This window comes from Mixophyes fleayi, chromosome 3, assembly GCF_038048845.1.
Source record: "Mixophyes fleayi isolate aMixFle1 chromosome 3, aMixFle1.hap1, whole genome shotgun sequence".
NCBI classification, from domain to species: domain Eukaryota; kingdom Metazoa; phylum Chordata; class Amphibia; order Anura; family Limnodynastidae; genus Mixophyes; species Mixophyes fleayi.
The window spans coordinates 278,100,436-278,122,764 of NC_134404.1; the positions used below are offsets into that span (position 1 = coordinate 278,100,436).

At 37.6% G+C, this 22,329-nt stretch overlaps 1 protein-coding gene across 1 annotated transcript in view; it reads left to right on the forward strand.

The window, feature by feature from the left end:
• The window catches only part of TTC27 (tetratricopeptide repeat domain 27), a 293,427-nt gene that overhangs the window by 194,259 nt on the left and 76,839 nt on the right, over nt 1-22,329 (forward strand). Inside the window, exon 11 of the mRNA XM_075203668.1 lies at nt 1,918-2,031. Within this exon, the coding sequence (XP_075059769.1) occupies nt 1,918-2,031 (114 nt within the window). The remainder of the gene's footprint in view (nt 1-1,917; nt 2,032-22,329) is intronic.

Consider the following 22,329-nt stretch of genomic DNA (forward strand, 5'->3'; position numbering starts at 1 on the left):
GCACTTTTGATTTTGAGCTCCTGACATTCACTGTTTTGCACAGCTTATTAACAGGACGAATAAGTACAGAATTAATAATAATAATAATGCACACGGGATGATTGGGACTGGATGAGGAGAATTGTGGGAAAAACAGTTATGTCCTACAAGTGAGGTATTGGTGAGAATAAATTTGTTGCAGAAGGGATGTAATGTATTAAGCTGGGTACACACCTATGCAATCATACTTCAGATGCAGTGTCTCCAACGATTCCACCAACGATTGAAAGGTCTCATGAGCATGCCGAATCATGCTTACACACCTACACAATTTAAATTCAGATCTGTAATCTTCATCCCTCATATCCATCTGCTGATTTTTACTAAGTTTATAAAATCAAATCAACAGATGCGATGTGTTTTGGTATGATAAACATGACTGTGGAAGCATACACACTCCCACGATCGTGTGAATCGTGTTCTGCATGATAATTGCATATGTTTGTCACCAGCTTTATAAATGAGTGGGTGACAAATGTGTTACAAGGGAGGAGCATGCACCCCCCCCCCCCTCCCTATGTAAGACGGTCTGATCACGTGCCTTCCAGACCCGCTTTGCCGAAAGCCAATGACTTGTACACGCTCCATTCCTTACTTCACAGTGTTCAATAATTTAGCATATCTGCAAAATGATTCCTCTTTTCCTGTAGTAAATTAAGCACTTAACATTTTAATGCAGCCCCTTGTGTAGAGTCTTCCAATGTGGGCTTAAGACCACAAAATATGTTGGTCCCTGCTCTAAAGGATAGAATAGACAGCACGCTTATCAGGTTAAGCATAAATACATCAGTCATGTACTATTTGGTTCAACAATACAAGTACTTTGATAATGAATGATATCCAAGCATGTCCTTACTTAGACAGGAACACAAAATGTATGCACGCTATAGGGGAGCAAACTTGTATATTAACCAGGTTTTTTTTGGAAAAAAAAATGTAGTTGATGTTACTACAATAGTTATGGGTGAAAAAATATATTAATACACCCCCCTCACCTCTGTAGTATCACATAGGTGAGGGAGGGGGTGGGGGTTATTATAGAAGTGGGGGATGGCCAAATGTGTTAAGGGGAGGGGCATAGCTCATTCCTGTGGAAAATAGACCACACCTCACAGGTGGCACACCACTGCTTTGTGATGCTGGACACACTTCTTTACCCATGGAGACTTTTTAACAATGTTTGAGATGTGTAACATAATTTACTTTTAGTCTAGTAAATTCTACATATTTTACATGTTTAAGTTTATTGCAGCCCCTTAAAATGTGTACTGTCTCCCAATGCACCCTGCATACCAAAATATCTTGTGCATCCCTGAAATATAGTTACATGTATGTAGTGGATGTGGGAATATTTAGTATTTGTGTTATAATACACTGTTTAAGAACATTATTGTGGAGTTAATCCCGAGTGTAGTGACATGACTGATTCAGATCCCTGGCTGTATGTACATTTGTATGCATTTCAAGGTGGTAGAACAGTCAAAGAATTGATATATTTGTTCTGTGTTAGTATAGATTGTTACAAAAAACACCAAGTGTCAATTTCAAGGATAAGGGAGAAATAATGTTTATGTAGGACACGCAACCTTTCATGGAAAATCTGCCAAAGACAAATTGCATATAGATTTAGTGCTTGTTCCATATTGCATTTTACTAATGTTAAGGTATTGGCTAATTGACAAGACTACTGATAACTGACTTGCATTATGCCAAGAAGACATGTTCTCAAAACTGGTTTTACTACCTGCTACCAGATTTATTTTTCTTCACTTGTTAGCAGATTTACTGATACTCAAGTGTACAAGAAATTGTAAATTACAATAACAATCACCAAATACTATTCTGTATCACCAATGTGATTCTGTTATCTAATTTCAGTGTTTGCTTTCGCAACCCAAATTCTGGGCCCTCCAAACAACTGCTTTAATTCTGAGGACTAAATTAGAGAGGGGAAGTTCACGTCGCGTTGAACGAGCTATGATGCAAACTCAGGTAAGATCATCTGAGATTGATACCTGTGTTCCAGCTCAATCTCATGCGCAAAAGGTTTCTAACTTTACTGCTGTTGCTGTGGATATCGCACTTGCCTCTTTCCTTTAAGGATTCGTTCACCTTTTTAGACTTTTTGTTTGCAAAAATATATCTATTAGGCCCATTTTGTGTATTGTGTAAATGGGGTGACTACCCTAACTTTATTATTGGTTAGATAGACTATGGAGGAGATTCAATTTGACACGTGGTGTCTCCAGTACGTCCACTCCCAATGTTATGGCAGTAATCTCGTACCCCACAGAGGTGCACAGAAAATTGAGCGGAGATTCCTATCGTAATGGCTTAAAATAGGCACAGCTGAACATTGAGGCGATATTCATTTCCACCTCATGCCAAATTGAATCCATCCCTATGCAGCTGGAATCATCACACAAGGTATGAAACGAGCTCCTAGTAAAATTCCACCAGCCCTGCCTGTTATGGCAATTTCTGCATCTTCAAGAAGCCAAGTGTGTGCATTCCCTTGTTTGCAAACAGCCCCCACCACTTCATTGTCTGTCTGACATCAGTGAGCTTGAAATTCTAAATTCTATGTCATATTATACACATTTGCAAAGAATATTGCTTGCAATTTCCAAACACCAATCCTGTCTATCTGTTTTATATGTTGGGTGAGGTTGAAATATTTCTTCAAATTAATCTCAACTCTTTACCAAGTGAAAAGATATCTTGTAACGTTGCATAGAATGTGTAAACTTTCCATAGCATGACAGAAGTTATGTTTTCTAGAGTATGTACTATTTCATATAACGTATTTCCATTTGTTATTAGCCATGTTACATTATGAAAAGCTCGTTTTCATGTCTTTTAGTAGACTTACAGTTGTGACAAGAATTTTGATGCAAACCCAGAAAAAAAAAAAAATAAGCCCGCGCTCGGTATATCCCACATTATATATGGTGCCAGCTGCTTGGCAGTAAGCCCGCGCTCTGTATATCCCATATTGTATGTGGTACCAGCTGCGTGGCAATATAAATGCCCATATATGTATACAAAACAAAAAGACAGTTGTCAACGCTTATCCTTTACACTGCGCATCGGAAGGAATAAAAAAGGCCTCTCACATTATTAAAGCCTTAATGGGGACATAATATTTTATTTGGTACATCATAATACATTAGGACATTATTAGTTATTGTTTCAGTATATTTTCCTACAGCAGCATATTGGAGCAGCAGACTTTTGATATTAGCACCACCTCTATCTGGCTTTCCTACTCTCAGATCTGGCGAGTTGTCCTGGAACTTGCTTATCTTTCTAATTATGCTCAGATATCTCACAATCACAGATGAGAGTTGGGACTTGCACTGGTCTTGTTAGCATGCATAAAAGAACTCAATATTGGGTGCTTCTTAAATGCTCATCCACTTGGAGCTTGCTCCATGAACATGAAGTAGAGCACCCACCCTTTAGTAAGTTAGGAATGTCGCACAGAGCTAGCTAGTGACAGGACAAGTGGGGATGGATTTATTAAAATATGTACATGAAATATATTTGTAACTAAAGCTTCTGTTTTGTATAAAATTATTTGATTATTAAGGTTTGTTGGTAGTGTAACTTGTTACCTTATTTCAGAACTGTCTAAAGTTCTTGCCTGCACACATGACTTGAGATCTAATTTTGACCTAAAGTTTTTATCAGATCTTCTTTAGTGCATGAATTGATTAGCACATGAAAATCTTGCCCTTTATTTCTACAGTGATGTGCAGAGCTTTATAGTTCCTGGATCAGTATTCTCTGTTCTCTAGTACTGGCATACTAGATATTCTCAGACTGAATTCTACAAAATGTATGTTTAGTAATTGAAAGGATGAAGGTGTTATAAACTTGGGGCTATGTTAGCGCCTTTATGGCAATCATCTGAAATACTCTTCAAAAGGTTCCATCAAACTTGTATATTCTGGAAATCATAGTGATGAAAAAGTGAACTTCTTGCAAAAAGGCGTTTGTGCAGGGTTGCACTGAATAGCAGTTTATGTTTGCAATCCTGCAAGATAGAGTTTTCATTAGCTCTTTTTATCTCCAAAGTGCACCTCTTTGAGGAACCAGTGACCCATATAACTAGGTTCACATTAACAAAATAACTATTGGTTGGACGTATACATTTATTTAACATTTAAATATACAAAATAAATATATCTAAGGTTGTTTTTAATCCAACATATAGATATTTAGTTTTAGAATGTGGTACATTATTGTTTAGCTAGCTGCAGCATACACCCTGTTTTTAATTTTCTTTAAGTATTTTGTTTTGTCTGGAGATATTCTTGGCAAGCGCGCCGATGTCTGTGTATAATAACATAATGCCTATTCATTGCCATGTTGTGTAGATCATATATTAGAAAGGCTTGGCGCTGTTTCAATTAACTTTGAAAGCAATGCATTGTTTCTAGATTTGTTTTCAAGTATTTAGTTTCTGGCCAGTGCCAGCGTCTATGCATTACCCTGGTTGTCTCTGCATGTATAAGTCCGCTGCTCTTTGTCTTTTGTGGAGTAGAAACCAATTACTCCTCCCTGTAATTATTGAATGTAATCATATTTTCATTATCATGACAGAAGGAATTTCTGAAACTTTGTCATTACACGTGTGTAGTTTATTACATTGAAAGTGAAATGTTCAAGCAAGGTTGGCTAACAGTAATGCAACCAGTATAATTGCATGCATATAGAGATTGAGCTAAAATATCATTGGTCTCTTTGATAATAGAATGCATACTCTGGTCCAATTGATAACATCAGAAGTAGTAATGGAATAAGTCCCATCGTTATGTGTTTTGTGAAAAGCAAGAAAACACATACTGTAGTGGTGTACCTAATAAGCTAGGTGCAGCACCCCGTCTCCTTTTTGCTATTCCCTTTTTAACAACTTATCGCACCAATGCTGACAGCATAAATATCTGCTAGAGATACATTGTGCCCTTAGCTTGCGCAACAGCAATCCTTAAATAGGCTGCCAGTGAAGCTAATCCATTCAGTAAATTGTCCACTAAGTACCCAGGAACCTTAGGTCACATCCCCAACAACCACTACAATGCTTGAAGAGTAGACTATTGTTCTAACACCATTTGTGCTGATTAGACAGGTTTCTCTCACTGGTCACGATCACATTTGGCATGTTGTATCACAGCGCTTATTGCAACATAAGGGGGTAATCAGCATTAATCAGTTTTTATGCTCTCATAACGTTTGAATTGTATCAGAATTGCAGAGTGTACAGTGTGAAAACAAATACAGTGTCTGCGTATGACTGCAGTCCTGTAGTGATACCTGAATATACCCAAAAACTGCAAAATCAAGTCACTAGTTCAGGTTCACTTGACTGGCTGACTAGGAGCTGTTTTTAAATGACCCCTACAACCCAAAATTAACATTTTAAGGTATGTATAACCACAGAGATTTAATACTTTGTACAGTGTTAAGCTGACTTCCCATTACAGCTCTGATAGAAAATAAAGTATTACTTCCCACTCAATTGCAGACTGCTGAAGTAGCTACCACTTAATCAGGGCTGTATTTTGATGGGATCTCATACAGGTCAAAAAGCTGAGAGTGCAGTCATTTGAGCTACTGTGACATCACAGGCCCTCCTGCTCCTGTGTATGACACCACCAATCTATCAAGTGCGTATCTGCACAGCAAGTCTACAAACCTCTTACTCAAACACTGCTTAGTCAGAGAAGTGCCTTCCTCCTAACATAGCAACCTGTTGTTGAGAAGAGCATAATGGACAGATAGTTAAAATAAACAGTTAAGTTTTTCATGTATATTATTCAACTTAATAATACAGAGCGTTTGATATATTAATTTCGATGTGTGGTTTTATTTTCCCTATAAGTGATTGTGTGTGCATGCTGTATTTTGTGAGACTTATTAGTGTGGTCATGTACAGAATTAAGTTTGTGATAGACACAGATTAAAAAAAAAGTAGTATTATTCTGAAGCAATCTTAGGTAATGATGGATTAGAATAAGGTGCAGGTTAATAATTATGATTATATTACCAACTCATAAATATTGTGCACATTAGGTTTAGGTGCAGGTTAAATATTATTTGACCCAGGCATCCCTATTAATCACATTACTTCATTACATTTCAGGAAGTGGACCTTATCACTTAAGCATATCTCAGTAATACGAGCACAATTATTTTAAATCTGTATTGATTAAGCCATGCTTACCTATGTCCCTAGAGTGTCCGAGAGGCATCCGCACTCCCAGAAGAGCAGGCAACCTCCTGGATCCCGGCAAAAGTAGTGCTATGCGCATTATCGGCCCCTGTTATGCCACCTGACCTCTTCCCCGAGTTCTCCTGAAGGGGAGGTTATAAAGGTTTGCAAGCATTGGTTACACCATACTTGCCCACTTTTAAAACCTCTCTTCCCGGGAGATCCCACTGGGGTGGTCATGTGACACGTGCAGGAGGGGGCATGGTGGCGCCATCGCATCACCATTGCCAAGCCCCCTGCTTTCAAATGACGAAATTCACAGTGTTTCATAGCGGGGGCAGAGATTAGCAGCGCAAATCGCATCATTAACCCCCGTCTCCACCAAGACCCGGGAGGCTACCTACTCTTCCGGGATTCTAAGAGGAACCCTCCCAGAAATTCTGGGAGGCAAGTATGGTTTACACTGATATTTTTGTAGGGGCGAAGATTAGTGTAAATATTAGGGGTTAATCCCTTAGGGTTTCATCACACGGGTGCTCCCTGTGCCTGTAGTTTTAGCAATAAAGTAATAAGGAGTGTAAGTGCTGAATTCTTTTTAAATGAAAAGAATGCAACCGACATTGTTTACAAACCTTATCAGCTGTAATATGACAGAAACTTTATACATACACTGCATTCTTTGTGCAGGAAAACAGCGGCATAAGAGTGCTGAGCCTTGACTGCGATACACAAACACATCTCTACCCTTTTCTTATCTATGTAGATTCCTGTTTTTGTATCACAAGCTCCAATTTAGCTTCAAAACACTGGCATTTTATCGCAAATGTGACAGCCTTAGAATTTTTGTAAATCCCCAGTCAAACCAAACACTGATCTGTAGCAATAAAGTGGGCATTCAGCACTATGAACCCATTTATAATCACCATCTTTTGCCTACTACAATAAGGACTTATACACAAACATGTGCTAAGATAAAAAGACATGAAAAATAACACATAATTTAATTATGTGTTTTTAACTCCTTTTCTTAGTGTCTGTTTTAAATTGTGAATAGTGTCATATGCTGTAGGCCCTCTGAACTATATAATTTTGAAAGTTTATCCCCAAAGTGAGAGAGCACCACCAGATGGACAGCTAGTGCATCGTCTCAATCTGAGTCATCTATGGGACAATATTCTTCACTGAGGTTGATGGGAGTGTTGAGATGGATTCATTACTTTTTGAAGTGTAAGTAGTGCACCCAAGTACCCTTTCTGTTTCTTAACATGCCCCATATTGATATAAGCCATCAGTCAATACTCCATAATTAGACTTTCCCCTTTGCAGACTGTGCCTGAAGATCATGGCAAAGTTGAAGGTACTATTGAAAGTACTTATTAGTGGTAGGAATTATGTTAGCAGTTGCATAAAAGCTTTAAGAACTTGCTCTAAATATATCTCTCCTATTGTCTATATTTCCAGACTCTTCCATGCCTCCAAAAAAGGACTCACGCCAATTCTATGAAACAATGGTTATTCAATATGAGAGTATAAAAAATATCTTGTCCTCAACATATATTTAGTCAAATGCCATATTTTAAAAGCCTGGTGTAGGTGGGTGGTAGTTGGGAGAGAATCCTCTTACCTTTAAATAGCTTATATAACGGATACTGTGCACCCATCTTAGGAGTCAATCTGATAATCTTGGATCTCCTCCATTTACCTTAAGCCAATATAAACTTTGACTTACTTGAAATACTATGTAATATTTATGAAATATCGGAAGCGCTAAGACCAAAACTGGTGGATATTTGCAGAACAGCAACATTGTTGCTTTAGTATACCAGGCTGGAAATAGTTACTTTACTATATATATTAAGTAGCTTTTGTAGCTAGCCAGAGGGCAAATGTAATAGTGTCCTTTAGAGGTGTGCACTGCATATATGGAAAGTCACACTATGCGCAACTCTGGAAACAGGGTGATGGATGCACTGAACACAGGCCATGAGCAGTACAGAATAGAGATGCTTTCTTTATAATCAGAAAACATGATATGTGATTCAGCTATATGATGAAAAGGATTGTGTGTAAGTTCCAGCTTCCCTACAATTATGTAGATGGCAAAACATGACTGAGTTCTGTGGATAATGTAAGACAGCATTAAGTACACTATGCACTAAATAGTACATCAAGTGGCATTTATACAGCAGGTGGTCCAAGATTGGGCTGAGCACTGTAGGATTGTACAAGGAACATATGGGGAGTTTTAGCTCTCACTGTGCTAGGATTATTTGCAAGGTGAAACACTGAGCATATTCCATCAGTTTAATGTTAATCTGTAACAAGGGCTCTTCATCTATAACAGGACAAATTTCAATACAAAATTTAGGTGCAGCATGTCCTTTGGTTATTTAAGGCCAAATGAAGTTACTTGAAACTTCTCTATAAGTTGAATACATTGCAACACATTACCTGGGCTAATTAGATAATATGTAACAGAAGTATTGCTCCATACACTAGACTAACTGTGTATTAAGTGGCTCTTTTAAGAAGCCAGAGAGGAGCGTATGCATCATCCCCATATGTAATTCATACAATATATGGAAAGTCACAAATATAGCTCCAGTATTACATGTCAAAAGAAACAGATGAGATGACTTGTTTTAAAAGCTACTGAAGTTGATCAACTTGTACATGAGATGCATGAAACATCCTCTCTTAGTGCTTTTGGTGAGTCAAGATGTTACTTATTTTCAGTCCTGTGAAATTCTTCATCACATGATTAAAACAAATGTAACAGCATGGAGTAGGGAAGCTGAAGTCAAAATTTCCTTGGACCATCTTAAAAGATGGATACTTCTCCATGCGGTTTAACAACAAATCCTAGTATATGAAGACAACAAAGTTCTCGTGTTGTTAGGCAGAGTATATTGTCACAATCCCAAACGTTTAGTAATTTTGTAATTAATGTTTACTTTTTTGAGGTGGTCTGAGGAATACCCTACAGTCCTTTTCCAATACATCTCTGCCAAACTGAGAAATTAGCCAGTGTTCTAAAAAAAAAGTTATTTTTTTGTTTTTGTTATCCCACTGCCCCATAAATGTCAAATTCCTTTATGTATGTATATTGATCTATATTAATAACAGTAAAGTAGCCACAAAAAAAAAGATTGATTTTGCTGACAAATTTCAAGTTGCAACAATTACTTATATAAGCAGTATGTGTTTTTAGATGCCAATACTTAATGTACTCATACTTAATGCTTATGAAATTATGATTATTTGTTGGAATGCTGTGAAAAACATTTATTCCCTTCTCTTTTATTAGTACCAGAACTAAGAGGTTCATCTTGATTGAGACTGAGATGCTTTACTTGTTTCATACCAATAGATGCTGTGAATCCTAAAAAAACAACTCAATAACTACATGCCCATCACATATCCAATTTTTACGTGTTAAAATATTCAATAAAGCTTTGGCATGCACTCCATATAGCTTTCAGTTCACCGAGAGGCTACCACACTGCAAAAAATATTTTGCTATAATACAGGCCTGGCAGTAGAACATTGGAAACATTTTAAGTGCCATTTTGTGGCGAAAACTTAAAGTATTTGATTGTTGAGTAAAAGTTTGGAAACATGTTAAAATAACGAAGTTTTGGCTTCTTCTGCCAGGCAGGGAATATGTTGTGTTCTTTTTATTCTTTCACTCCCGGCCCAATCCTCATCTTAAATTCAAGGGAAAACGCAGCTCTGTTACATTCAGGTAATCCAAGGACGTGCATTCACTTGTGAGGTTATAAAGTGCTCAGGAATGTAGTAGAAATAAAAATACCACTGGATGTGTTGGCTGAATATCTATCATTTAACTTTTAAAAATATTTTCAGAATTTGTCAGTAAAATGTGCTAGATCTTTATGACAATGTCACCAGTATACATTGCTTTTGCTCAACAAAAGACAGATTGGGTCAGGGTTTTAGCATTTTTAATATAGTATAATAAGCATTTCTTTAAATCAACATTATGTAAAAACAAATAAAGGTATAATATACAGAATAATGTATGTACTTATTTTATACTTTCCATTTATAGAAAAATAATCGACATTTGGTTTATATTTATTTGTAAATCTCACTTGTGAAGTTTAATGTACAATAAAAATAATTTAATAGAGTTGATTTGCCTGAAATTAAGTGTCCTTAGGGGACATAGCCTAGCAGATCTCTGTAATGGCCACTTAAGTTCTAATATTTTGAGGACTTACGTTACAAGTAGCACCGGAATCAACATTAGCCTCCAGGGATGTTCCCGTTGACTTATTGTCCATGCTATGGGTCCAAGCACTTTAAACAAGGTGAGTCTGCTTCTGCAAGGCAACTGTTATACCCATGCAGCCTGTGGCTTGACGCTTCTCAAAATGCTGCCGATCACATTCAAACACACTTGCAGAGTCTCTCCTTCCTACCAGCAGCATCAGCTCTCTTCACTAAATGTAATAGTACAAATCCATTAAGCTTATTAAAACCCTCTGGCTCTCCCTCCTCTCTACAGGTGTTTGCTCGGTGCATTTAAAGAAGCTTTAATTGTTCTGCAATTAAAGAAGTTACGTGGGAAGCGCAGGAGCTGAGCTAGTCCACAGACCACTTCAATCTAAGTTTGGTGAATTTTTTAAATGCCATGATCATCATCATCACCATTTATTTATATAGTGCCACTAATTCCGCAGCGCTGTACAGAGAACTCACTCACATCAGTCCCTGCCCCATTGGGGTTTACAGTCTAAATTCCCTAACACACATACATACAAACACAGACAGAAACACAGACTAGGATCAATTTGTTAGCAGCCAATTAACCTACCAGTATGTTTTTGGAGTATGGGAGGAAACCCACGCAAAAACGGGGAGAACATACAAACTCCTTACAGATTTGGTCGGGAATTGAACTCATGATCCCAGTGCTGTAAGGCAGAAGTGCTAACCACTAAGCCATCATGCTGCCCTGATCTTATCTCTGAGCACAGGGAGCAGGGAAAAGTGTTTATAAATTTGTGGACCTGAAGGACAGGTCAACATGAAAGAGTATCCAAATTAGGGAGATCCCATATGCTGTCTCCAGCTCAGATCTGGAGATGAATGTCCTGGAAATTTTTAAATATCTGCACCGGTTGTCTTCAGAGAATGATCTTTTGATAGACAGAATCCACCATCTCCTACACCCCAAACTCCTATCTGCTCAATCTCGGGACATCTACTACAAATCCATTTTTTCCATATCAGAAACCAAATCCTTAAAGTGACATACCTCTTAGCATGTTGTATACTGCATAATATCCACATTTTGTCAGCCCTGACTGAAGCAACACAACCTGGGAGTAGACACTTCTAATTTATCAAATTTTGTATGGAACACTTCACAAATCCTTTAGCCAAGTGCTGCAGCCCCTATGTCATTACAGATCAAATGTCTGCACCAACAGATTAACCTCCCAACACATCACAAAGCCCTGCAGTACTCTGTGACTGACCAAGCAGACCCAGCACACTTAAGTGCCACCACAAAAACTGCCAGCTGACTCTGCCCTAAAACAATCCTACAAACTTAGACTCATGTATGTTTCAGGTTTTAAATTGTAACAATTTTTTTTTTACTCTTCATTCACAATATTGTATCTTGTAATTTTACCAAGCACTTTGTAGCCTTCCTGTAAATTTAGTGCTATATCAGCTACATTTGTTACATGAGTGTGTTTGGGTTAATTTCAGCTTCACCCATGTTACTCTCCCATCCTCGGTTCTACTCCCCTAAGAGCATGTACAACTTCTACTTGGAGAACAGCATTTTAAGTTCCCCTTCACTCGTGTCCCGAGAGTGGACAATAGGCTGTGAAGTATTTTCCATCCTTTAAAAATAACTCTCAGCCTTCATTCAACACTCTCTCCTTACAATAGTCTATGGCTTTAAAGCTTATTACATCAACATCAACTCCTCCATTGCCCTCAATTATTTTACATACAAAGTACAAATATACTTGCAATACAAAAAAACACTTTCGTGAAGGGGCACATCATCTTGGAGTTTGATGATTCCTCCAGGGGTTCCTGGAAAAAACAAAAACAAAACACTGTAGCATTTGTATGTAGTTTTACTTGTCTATTCACCCCCACTCACACACTCTGCCAATACCGAATTCTAGTTTATAGAAGTGAAGAATCAAACCTTAAATTTAGTAAATCTGTGCTAAGAGCTCCTCAAGAGGCATTGAACAAGACCTGCTACAGGAGACCTAGAGCAAAGGGGCATAACAGTCTCCGTAACTCTTTCCGAAACATCACACGAGAATATGTGGAATAAGTCCTATTAATACTCCGACATTCTCATCTAAGGTAAGAAAACACAAGACCTGCTCGTGTGCAAATTTTGTGGAACAACAAGCTAAAGCAAGAATACACTCTTTTAAAAAGACAGAAACATAGCAGACCAAATTGCTAGTTATTATTCTCAACTTTATACACAAATCTTCACAATGATGCTTTTACCACTGAGCCAGATGCCCTGCCAATCAATGCTACTCTCTGCTAACATGCTAAAAGACATTTACGCTTAATGGGAGGAGCCAGAAATCTCACCTGTCATGAAAGCACTCTTGAAAGCCTAAGCTTCTGGTCCAACAGTTTCCCAAACTCTTAACTTTCAATCACGGATTATCCCCAATATTATGCTCACTGTATATCACTTGTACTTTGATTCCCCCCAGAACACCTTATGGTCTGGGAAAGATCATTTTAAATGCCATAACTACCACTCGATTGCCCCCCTCAATACTGACCTAAAAATATGCATAAAGCCACTTCCTTCTTTCTCGAAATTCATTGCCCTGGTAGGGTTTGTCTATTGTTGCCAGGCACCCAATAACACTAGATGCACTATTAGTTTAATTACATCACCTAGCTTAGCAAACATCTCTCTCACCCTTCTGTCCATAGATGAAGGAAAAGCATTTTTCAGTTTCTTGAAACACTGGAGTTTGCTTGCTGGATGCTAGATGCAGTCATTGGATTCTACTCTGCCACCTCAACCAATGTATTAAGCAATGGTTTTAACTCCTCTCGCCACTAATCTTTGTGATTGCCAAGGAACCCCAGAGTCAAGTAGATCAGCCCTTCTTGGCTGTTGTCTTGCTACTATTAATTTTTTTTATCTACTAGTGTTCCTTAATTGTTTTCCATCTCAGTTTTCCCCAGTTGTGTCCATGTAATGTGTTAATAGCGTGCACTAGATTAATACAACGTGTTGAACCTTTACCATTGGTTGCTGCACATATGCACTATGTTATTAAATAACACCTATGAAATTAAAGCTCTTTATCTTTAGAAAACTTGGCTATCACAGTTATTATTATTATCTTTTATTTATAGGGTGCCACAAGGCTTCCTCAACGCTGTACATATAAGGTTACAACATCCAACAAAAAAACCTCACAGAGTCAGAAAGCAATATTATTTTCTTTCTCTATATTTTCTAATCTGAGTCGCCCAGATATGTATGAAAAATTACTTTACAGGTTATTGGCTTTTGTGTGAACCACAGAGCCGCAGCTTCAATGTTTTAACGACTGCTGACCTTATACAAGGTTTATTGATTCATATGTACATGAGGAAAAAAAAGAGGGTCAAGATGTATAAGGACAAATCATCCATACATAAATTAAGTTATTTTTAGTAATCTATAATTATATATATATATATATATATATATGTAGTTGTTTTTTTTAGTAGAATACTATTTTTTAAAAAAAATAAAAACTAGTATCAAAACAATGGATTTTCCGCCTTCATGGAAATTCCTTTATTGCCTTGTACATGTCATCCAGCAAATTTTGCTAAATACCTTGTTTCATTTCCCTAGCTTTCTTTATATTTATATAAGACAGAGTTTTATTCTAGGAAAAACTGATTGCTGGACACCGATGAGCTGTGTCATATCTCCATTGTTATCTGTAAGGCACCAGAACATGCAGATGCAGTCTTGAGACAGAAGGTGGCAAGAGCCTTGTTTACAAACAGGGTGGAGCCTTAAATGACATGGGCAGTTTAAAGTATAAGATACATACACCTATTGGAAGAAGAATTACAAGAAATTAAAATTCAGTTTGACCTAATAGATAATCAAATGCAGAAAAGGGAACTTAAAAGCATTTGTCAGCTTCACACCAGTGGTGGTCATTCTTTTCCCAACAATAATGCTGACACAAATCACATCAACATGCAAATTCCAATGGCCACCAAAGCAACAATGAGAAAATATAGACCTACTGTATAATAGACCTACCACATTGTCTACAGGCTTTATGTCCGCCACATGTAAACTGCGACTGTAGAAAATCTCTCCTGGTATAATGACGGCATTTGCAATGGACAAAGTCAGACTGTCTGGTTTAAGGCGGGAATGGCCGGACCTGCCGCCTTATAATGTAATCAAGGCAGCGGGTCCAACCATTCCCGCCTTAAACCCGGCAGTCTGACTTTGTCCATTGCAAGTGCCGTCATTATACCAGGAGATATTTTCTACAGTTCACAGTTTACATGTGTCGGACATAAAGCCTGTAGACAATGTTGTGGGTCTGTTGTGTAGTAAGTCTGTATTTTCACATAGTCGCTTTGGTGGCCATCGGAATTTGCACATCAATGTAACTTCTGTCGGCATTATTGTTGCCGAAAATAAGTACCCCACCCATTCACACAGTCTGTGGGATGACCTTTTATTCATGTGTCTGTAGCCTGGCAATTCAGTATACAACAGTGGCTTTACTGAGACACCCTGTCTGTGTTTTTCACATGTTATGAATAGCGTAGAGTGCAAAGCAGACACACATGCAATTCTAGTTACCAGCGTATACCAGCATCAGTATACCTTTGTAGGATAAGTTGTACATTAGATATACATGACAGAAAATGTAATTAGGCTGGAATTACTTCACACAAGTTAATGATTGTCATATGCTTTAGGATGTCTTGATATTTACTTTCTGAAGAAAACATATAATTAAAGTATTTGTTGTTCACAATTTGTCCTCCTAGTCAGAGGTGTGCAAACCATCAGGCAGCCTGATGAGCTTCTCTTATCCTTCTTGAGAGGCAACAAAACAATCCCTGTATTAGTGTACTGTGTAGTTCAATCCACAAATGTTGCCACTTACTAGGTATATTGGCATGATTGAAACTACTCCTTTATCCTTGGACAATAAGGAACTTGCCATATTTCAATGAATTTCCTTTATTTTACTGCCCTCAAAGCGTTTTTTACCTGTTTTGGCAGCTCCTTCAGTTTGTCTAATTATAGACACACAGTTTAGAACTTCCCAGCTTTTCCGATTGGTAAATTGGGAATATAAAGCACAACACTGTTATACCCAAACCACACCGAAAACCATCCTGATTTTACATGAGGATGTGTCCTTTTTTGCCAGGTCAAATCCCTTTTGACTGCTGATAACCAGGACTGTTGGCTCTTTTGCACCTGTTCGTAGTTTATGTGAAGTGTGGATGATTGTTTTTCCATGTTAACTGTTTGCTTATGATTATGTTCTATCATCCTTAAATTCTTCATAAATAATTATGTCTGAAATGAAGACAAAGAAAAGTGAGGTCACTCCTTTGTCTTATAGTTTGTGGATGGACAGTCATTGTTGTATCACATTTTACAAAATGCAGGCCTGTAGCACAAAGAAGAAATGAGCTTGCATTTATTTTGAAATTACAGTAATATGCTCAGACTCATTTATTGTAAAACTGGGATATCCCCAATGAAAATGAAATAACACATTTATGTTGTTGATGCAATTAGATTATGTTTGAGTCCCCAGATTGCAGAAAAATTCTAATACTCAGAAGTTTACTTGTTGGATATCTTTTTTATTTTTTTATAAAGTAAAATGGCCCCTGCTGACTATGTAGAATCCAGGCCATTGACTTATTTCCTATTCCTTTTGTCAGGTTAAGACACCTATTACCAAAGTATTATTGTGTATTAAATGTCAGCTTGGTTTGATTTACTCTTAATGGATTCCAGGAGCAATATTGTTTTCTGCCATAATGTCACCCGATAAAAGAACACAAGCATTGATGAAGAGGCCTTATATGGTCACAAGTAAACCTTCTAAACTTTGATTTTAACTTGTATCTATCAATTTGCATGTCCTGAAGCAACTGTACATGAAGAGTATTGCTCGTACAGTTTTGTTTGCGGTTGAAATACTTTTTATTGTAAACTGCTTCTTTGCTGTCCTCACAATTTCTCTGTAATATAAGTGTCATTCTTTGTTAGAAAGATGGTTCCTGTCTGTGGCTTTGAGGAAAGCAACCAATGTTTTATAGGTTTAAAATTAATTTCATATAGAGATGCATTTGACACCACAGTCTTCCTGCATCGATGTGGTAGGTGCCTTACATCACTAAACTGCTGTGCTGTTGGGCACCCTGCTCCCTCCAATTCATACTTAGCTTAGTTCCTCTACACATATACATGGGAGATTTTGGCACTCCAGGGGGATATTTATCAAGCATCAGTTCCGAAAAAGCATAGATTCTTGGTGTTTTGCTGTAATTTTTTAAAGCGCCAATTTTATTAAAGACAACCCCTGATGGGCTTTCTCTTTAGTAAAATTGCTGCTTTAAAAAATTACGGCAAACCGGTTTTTCGGAACTGCCACTTGATAAATATACCCTAGTAGCTAAAAAATGGCAGTCAAGTGCGACTGAAAATTGGTGAAGATAAGTGATACATTTTATATCTACACCGATCAGCCACAACTTTGAAACTGCTGACAAATTAATTGAATAACATATATAAACTCATTACAGTGGCACCCGTCAAGGGGTGGTATATATTAGGCAGCAAGGGAAGAGTCAGTTCTTGAAGTTGATCTGTTGGAAGCAGGTCAAATGGGCAAGTGTAAGGATCTGAGCGACTTTGACAACGGTCAAATTATGATGGCTAGATGACTGGGACAGATCATCTACAAAACTATAGGTCTTGTGGAGGGTTCCCGGTGTGCAGTGGTTAGTATCTATCAAAAGTGGTCCAAGGAATGATAACCAGTGAACCAGCAGCAGGGTCATGGATGCCCAGGGCTCATTGATGCGCTTGGGGTAGCGGAGGTTAGCCCCTCTGGTCTAATCCCACAGATGAACTACTGTAGCATAAACTGCTGAAAAAGTTAATGCTGGCTATCATAGAAAAGTGTCAGAACACACATGCATCACAGCTTGCTGCGTATCCGCAGACTGGTCAGACGGCCCATGCTGAGCACTGTTAAAAGCACCTACAATAGGCATCTGCATGCTAGAACTGGACTGTCGAGCAATGAAGAAGGTGGCCTGGTCTAATGAATCACTTTTTCTTTTAGCACATGTGGTGCAAGTGCATCCTTTATGTAGGAAAGGGATAACACCAGAATGCACTATGAAAAGAAGACAAGCCGACGGAGGCAGTGAGATGCTCTAGGCAATGTTCGCCTAGGACCCCTTCGGTCCTGGCATTCATTTGGGTGTTACTTTGACACGTACCACCTACCTAAACATTGTTGCAGACCAAGTTTATGGAAACGGTATTCCCAGATGGCAGTGGCCTCTTTCAGCAGATAGTGCGCCCAGTCACAGTGGAAAAATGATTCAGGAATGGTTTGAGAAACATGACAGAGTTCAAGGTGTTGTCTTGACCTCCAAATTTCCCAGATCTCGATCTGATTGTGCATTTGTGGTATGTGCTGTAAAAACAAGCCCGAGCCATGAACTCCCCACCTAAGAACTTGCAGGACTTAAAGGATCTGCTGATAACATCTTGGTGCCAGATACCACAGGGCACTGGCAGAGGTCACAAGGGGGGCCTATACAGTATTAGGAAGGTTGTTGTAATGTTGTAGCTGATCTGTGTATATACATACACACTCACACCCCTGATGAACTCATGAGTGATAAAACGTGTTGGAAATGGCGTTGACCTCCACCAGGACTGATGCTTGATGATATTTGAGAGTGTGACTTGGATCCACTCCTTGTTTCTCTTGGTAAGCTGTGAGTATCTTTGCCGGAAATAGTGTCCAGCTTAAAACTCCAGTAAATGTGGTCTAACTAGTTAAGCTGTCTTTCTATGTTTTATTGCAAATAAAACATTAATGCACTATTGTGCGACCCCTATATATATTGTTGCCCTTTGTATGTACTGAATATGTTTCAAGCACACCTGTAGGTCTCCACAAAGTTGTTGAGAGATACTGGGACCCTGAGCATACATCTTCAGCTGTCTCTGGTCTTCCTTCTTGCAGGCTGATGTTAGAAGGCCAAACATAAATGGGATAAGGTGAAATTATTTCCTCTTATGATTTGTTTAAAGGCAAACACTAGCTGTGGCTGACTGCCAGGCTTTGGCAACAAGTTGCAGAGTGATTGGGCACAAAAAGTATTGCTATTTCTGAACTGATAATTCCAATCCTGCATGGGGTTATTCAGATGTCAGATTGAAAAATGCTAAGAAATACATTCAGACAATGACTGTATCCACCCATCAATAGGGTGATCGCTCGACCACAGTAAACTGTGCCTTAATATATCTGGCTTTTTGGTCCTTTGATTTTTCCACAAGTCTATGTACAAGTATGGTCAAATCTGAGATCTGTCCTTTTTTTCCAACCATTGGCTAGATCGCTGTCAGATCATTCTCTGTATGGCACCTTAAATCGAGTAAAATATAAATGCTGATTCATGATTAGATTCCTGTATGCTTGATTGCTGTTAAGCAACTTTTTCAAAATTACATTCAATTTGCGTAATCGTTATCTATAATTAAAACGTCACTATGTCTTTTGACTGAAGTACATAAATCAATGTCCATTGAAAAATATCAGCTTCAGAAGATTCCATTTTCCATCGTCATTAAAAGGTTCACAGAAGGTGTTTTGGATACTAATTGTTATAGGCTACTGCTGTGAAATGTGCTGAGGCTTAACTTTGTTAAAAAAATATGGTTCTTAGTCTCTGTTTTATTCCATTTCGTGTCAAATTTGACATTTCCCCCCCTCATTGTGCCTTTAATCTTGATCAAAGCAAGCTCGTTATAGTATTTAGTAAATAATTCTCCCTGTTTGTGTTATATTAGAGCTGAAGAGTGTAATTATACTCTTTAGCTATTAAAACGATTGCCAACACAATGCTCTAGAACTCCTACTATTTAGAAAAGCTAAATGGAATGTGATAGAATAAAAATAATTTAAAATGATCATAGGCAATCTTGGAGAAGATGGGGAGGGCACAGGTTTCCAGAAACCACCCTGTTAACCAAATTCGCTTGTTAAAAGGTGAAGAAAACCTGTTGCATTTCTATTTACTTCTACTTGCAGTGAAAAATAATTTGTAGGCTTTTCTAACAAGGATTTATATATTAGGTTGGCTTATATGTACTGTGTGCAGCATTTGAAGAGTGTATTTATACATCTACTGGTTAAAATTCCAGAAAAAGTAAGAGTAAGGTCATGTGGAACCCTGTTTTTGAAACAGTTAAATTGCGTGCATCATTTTTCTCTCGAATGTGTAATCAGCTACCCGCTCCAAAAAAAAAAAACAACAATTTAGCACAATTCCTTTTTCACAAATATTTCTTTATATACCACATTTTTTGCATAATTTTTTTCCCCCAAAATCCCCTGCTCCATGCCACCAATAATTTTGATTTTTACATTGGCAGATCACCATACTCTGGATATTGCCACATAAAGTTGGCCATGACTAAAAATAGGATTAGGCAAATATATGGCAAGTTATCCGTTATTTCGTCGACATTTCAGAGTACATGTCATTGTTATAAAATAATCTGGCTTAACGTACTTGCGAGCAATGGCCATTGCATCTTGGTCATTTTGTGTTTTGTGCCATATTTCTTGGGCTTCCTTGGAATGAAAAAGGAAGGATAACAGATTTTCCGGGGAGCAAAGCTTGTGCTGCTGCTTCACTATGCAAGTGATCCATAAGGCCGGTACATCTTTCTGTTCTCAATTGCTTTTGATTTTTGTCTTATATAATTAAACTTCAGTTTTCACGTATGCATCAAGTAAATATTGTTGAGTCAGCTTACAGGCAGATAGAAAAGGGTTAAACTGGTTACAGATTGATATTCTTTATCCGTAAAATTGCAATTGCGTTACTCGTGGCCGTGTGTGTGTGTGTATGTGTGTATATATATATATATATATATATATATATATATATATATATATAGATAGATTGGTGAACGGTAAAGTTAGAATCTTGATAGTAGAGAGTGACCAGTCCTCTTAACTTTTGATTGTAAGAACAAGTCTGTTTATTATAAAATCCTTTATACACCCAGAAAGTCCATTTTAATTTAATACACTACCCTATTGCCAGGTGCCAGTTTAATTGTGTTAAAATTAACTGACACGCATAACCACCCTTTCATTTCCATTAACTAATAAGTAGTTTTATAGATGATGGAAGTTGTAATCCACTAAAAAATCATACATTTTTAATATCTATAATTGGATATTTTCCATTACAAAGTTAATAGCTGTTTCATTAAATATCGGTAAGTTCACTCAAGGACGTTATCAAAACTTGCAAGATAACAGTGTAGAGTCTTTTTTTTTTTTTACCAGATTATTTAGGTTGAAAAGTGATGCATCAGGCTTACAGTACCTGAGATTCCAAGTTGGTGTATAATTTTAGAACTGTCAAGGCCTAAAGCGGTTTAGCTTTTCAGCTTTGATTAGGGCAGACACATTCAACTTAGTCTGGTTGTACATTTTGTGAAAGCCTCAATTGCAATAAATCCATGAGCTTCCAAGGCCTGTTCAGAGAAGAATAACTGTGGAATATAATTTCTAGGGCAACTCCACTTAAAAAAATGTGTTGCCTATTTGTGGTTTCAACACAGTTTTTTTTAACAGGCATTGTCAGGTATATGTTATACTTCAAGTATCAGGAGTTATTGACATAAGGTAAAAAATTATTTTGAGTGGAGTTACCCCCTTTTTATTCCTTTATAATGAATTATGTTGTACTAACAGACTATCATATGCTTAAGTACACATCTCCTCTATGGTATTTTATACGGAAATTAGTGTTTATTTTCCATTGTGTATAAGAATATGTTAGAGGCTTTCTACAAAATACAACAGAAAATTCCCAGTGGAAGGAAAGTGTACTTACCGTAAAAAGATTGTCCTGTACTACTGTCATTACTTATTTTAAATCTTTATTTGTTGGTACCATGCCAGGAATTTAAATTGCATGTAAGCTGTTAAAGAGAAGTTACCCCTTGTTGGTTGTGTGCATTATTGTCTAGTGCAGTGATTCCCAGCCTTTTTCAGTTCACGGCACCCTTAGAGTCTCCATAATTCAAGGCACCCCTCCAAAATAAATACGGAGCAGTACCGTTTTAGAAGTAGTTGGGTCAAAATAACATAATAAGTATTTAGGTCAGGACAGAAATACTTAGTATGATGTTTGCAAAAATAATACACATAAATCCAAGGGAAAAGAATATTTTTATATATTTTTTTCAATTATATTTCTGTCAAAGAATATATATATATTTTTTTTTTAAAGTTTTTATTTTTGAGAGGTCAAGTAACAAACAAAACCGATATGCAATACCAACAAGAGAACAACAACAAAAAAAAAGGCACGTTCCATAAAACAATATATAGAATCAACAGAATATCGTAAAGAACCAGTGCAACGAGGTCAGATTGCGTGTATAATAAGTGACCATAGGTTTTTTTAAGATGTAAAGGAGAGAGCGAAATGCAGCGACAGAGACAGGCATGACGCAGGAAGAAAAGATGAGGGAGACTAGTACAGAGCAGAAAAGGAAAAGAGAGAAAGAAGAGAAAGAAGAAAAGGGGCTCACGAAAAGAGGACGGATATATGTAGGTGCAAAGTCAAGTAAAAGGGGAGTAAGCCTGAAAGAGCGAGAGCCATGGGCTCCATACCTTAGTGAACGATCTTGACATCCTATTGATGATGCTGGTCATGTATTCCAGGCGCTGAACCTGCCAAACTCTATTAATAACGGCCTG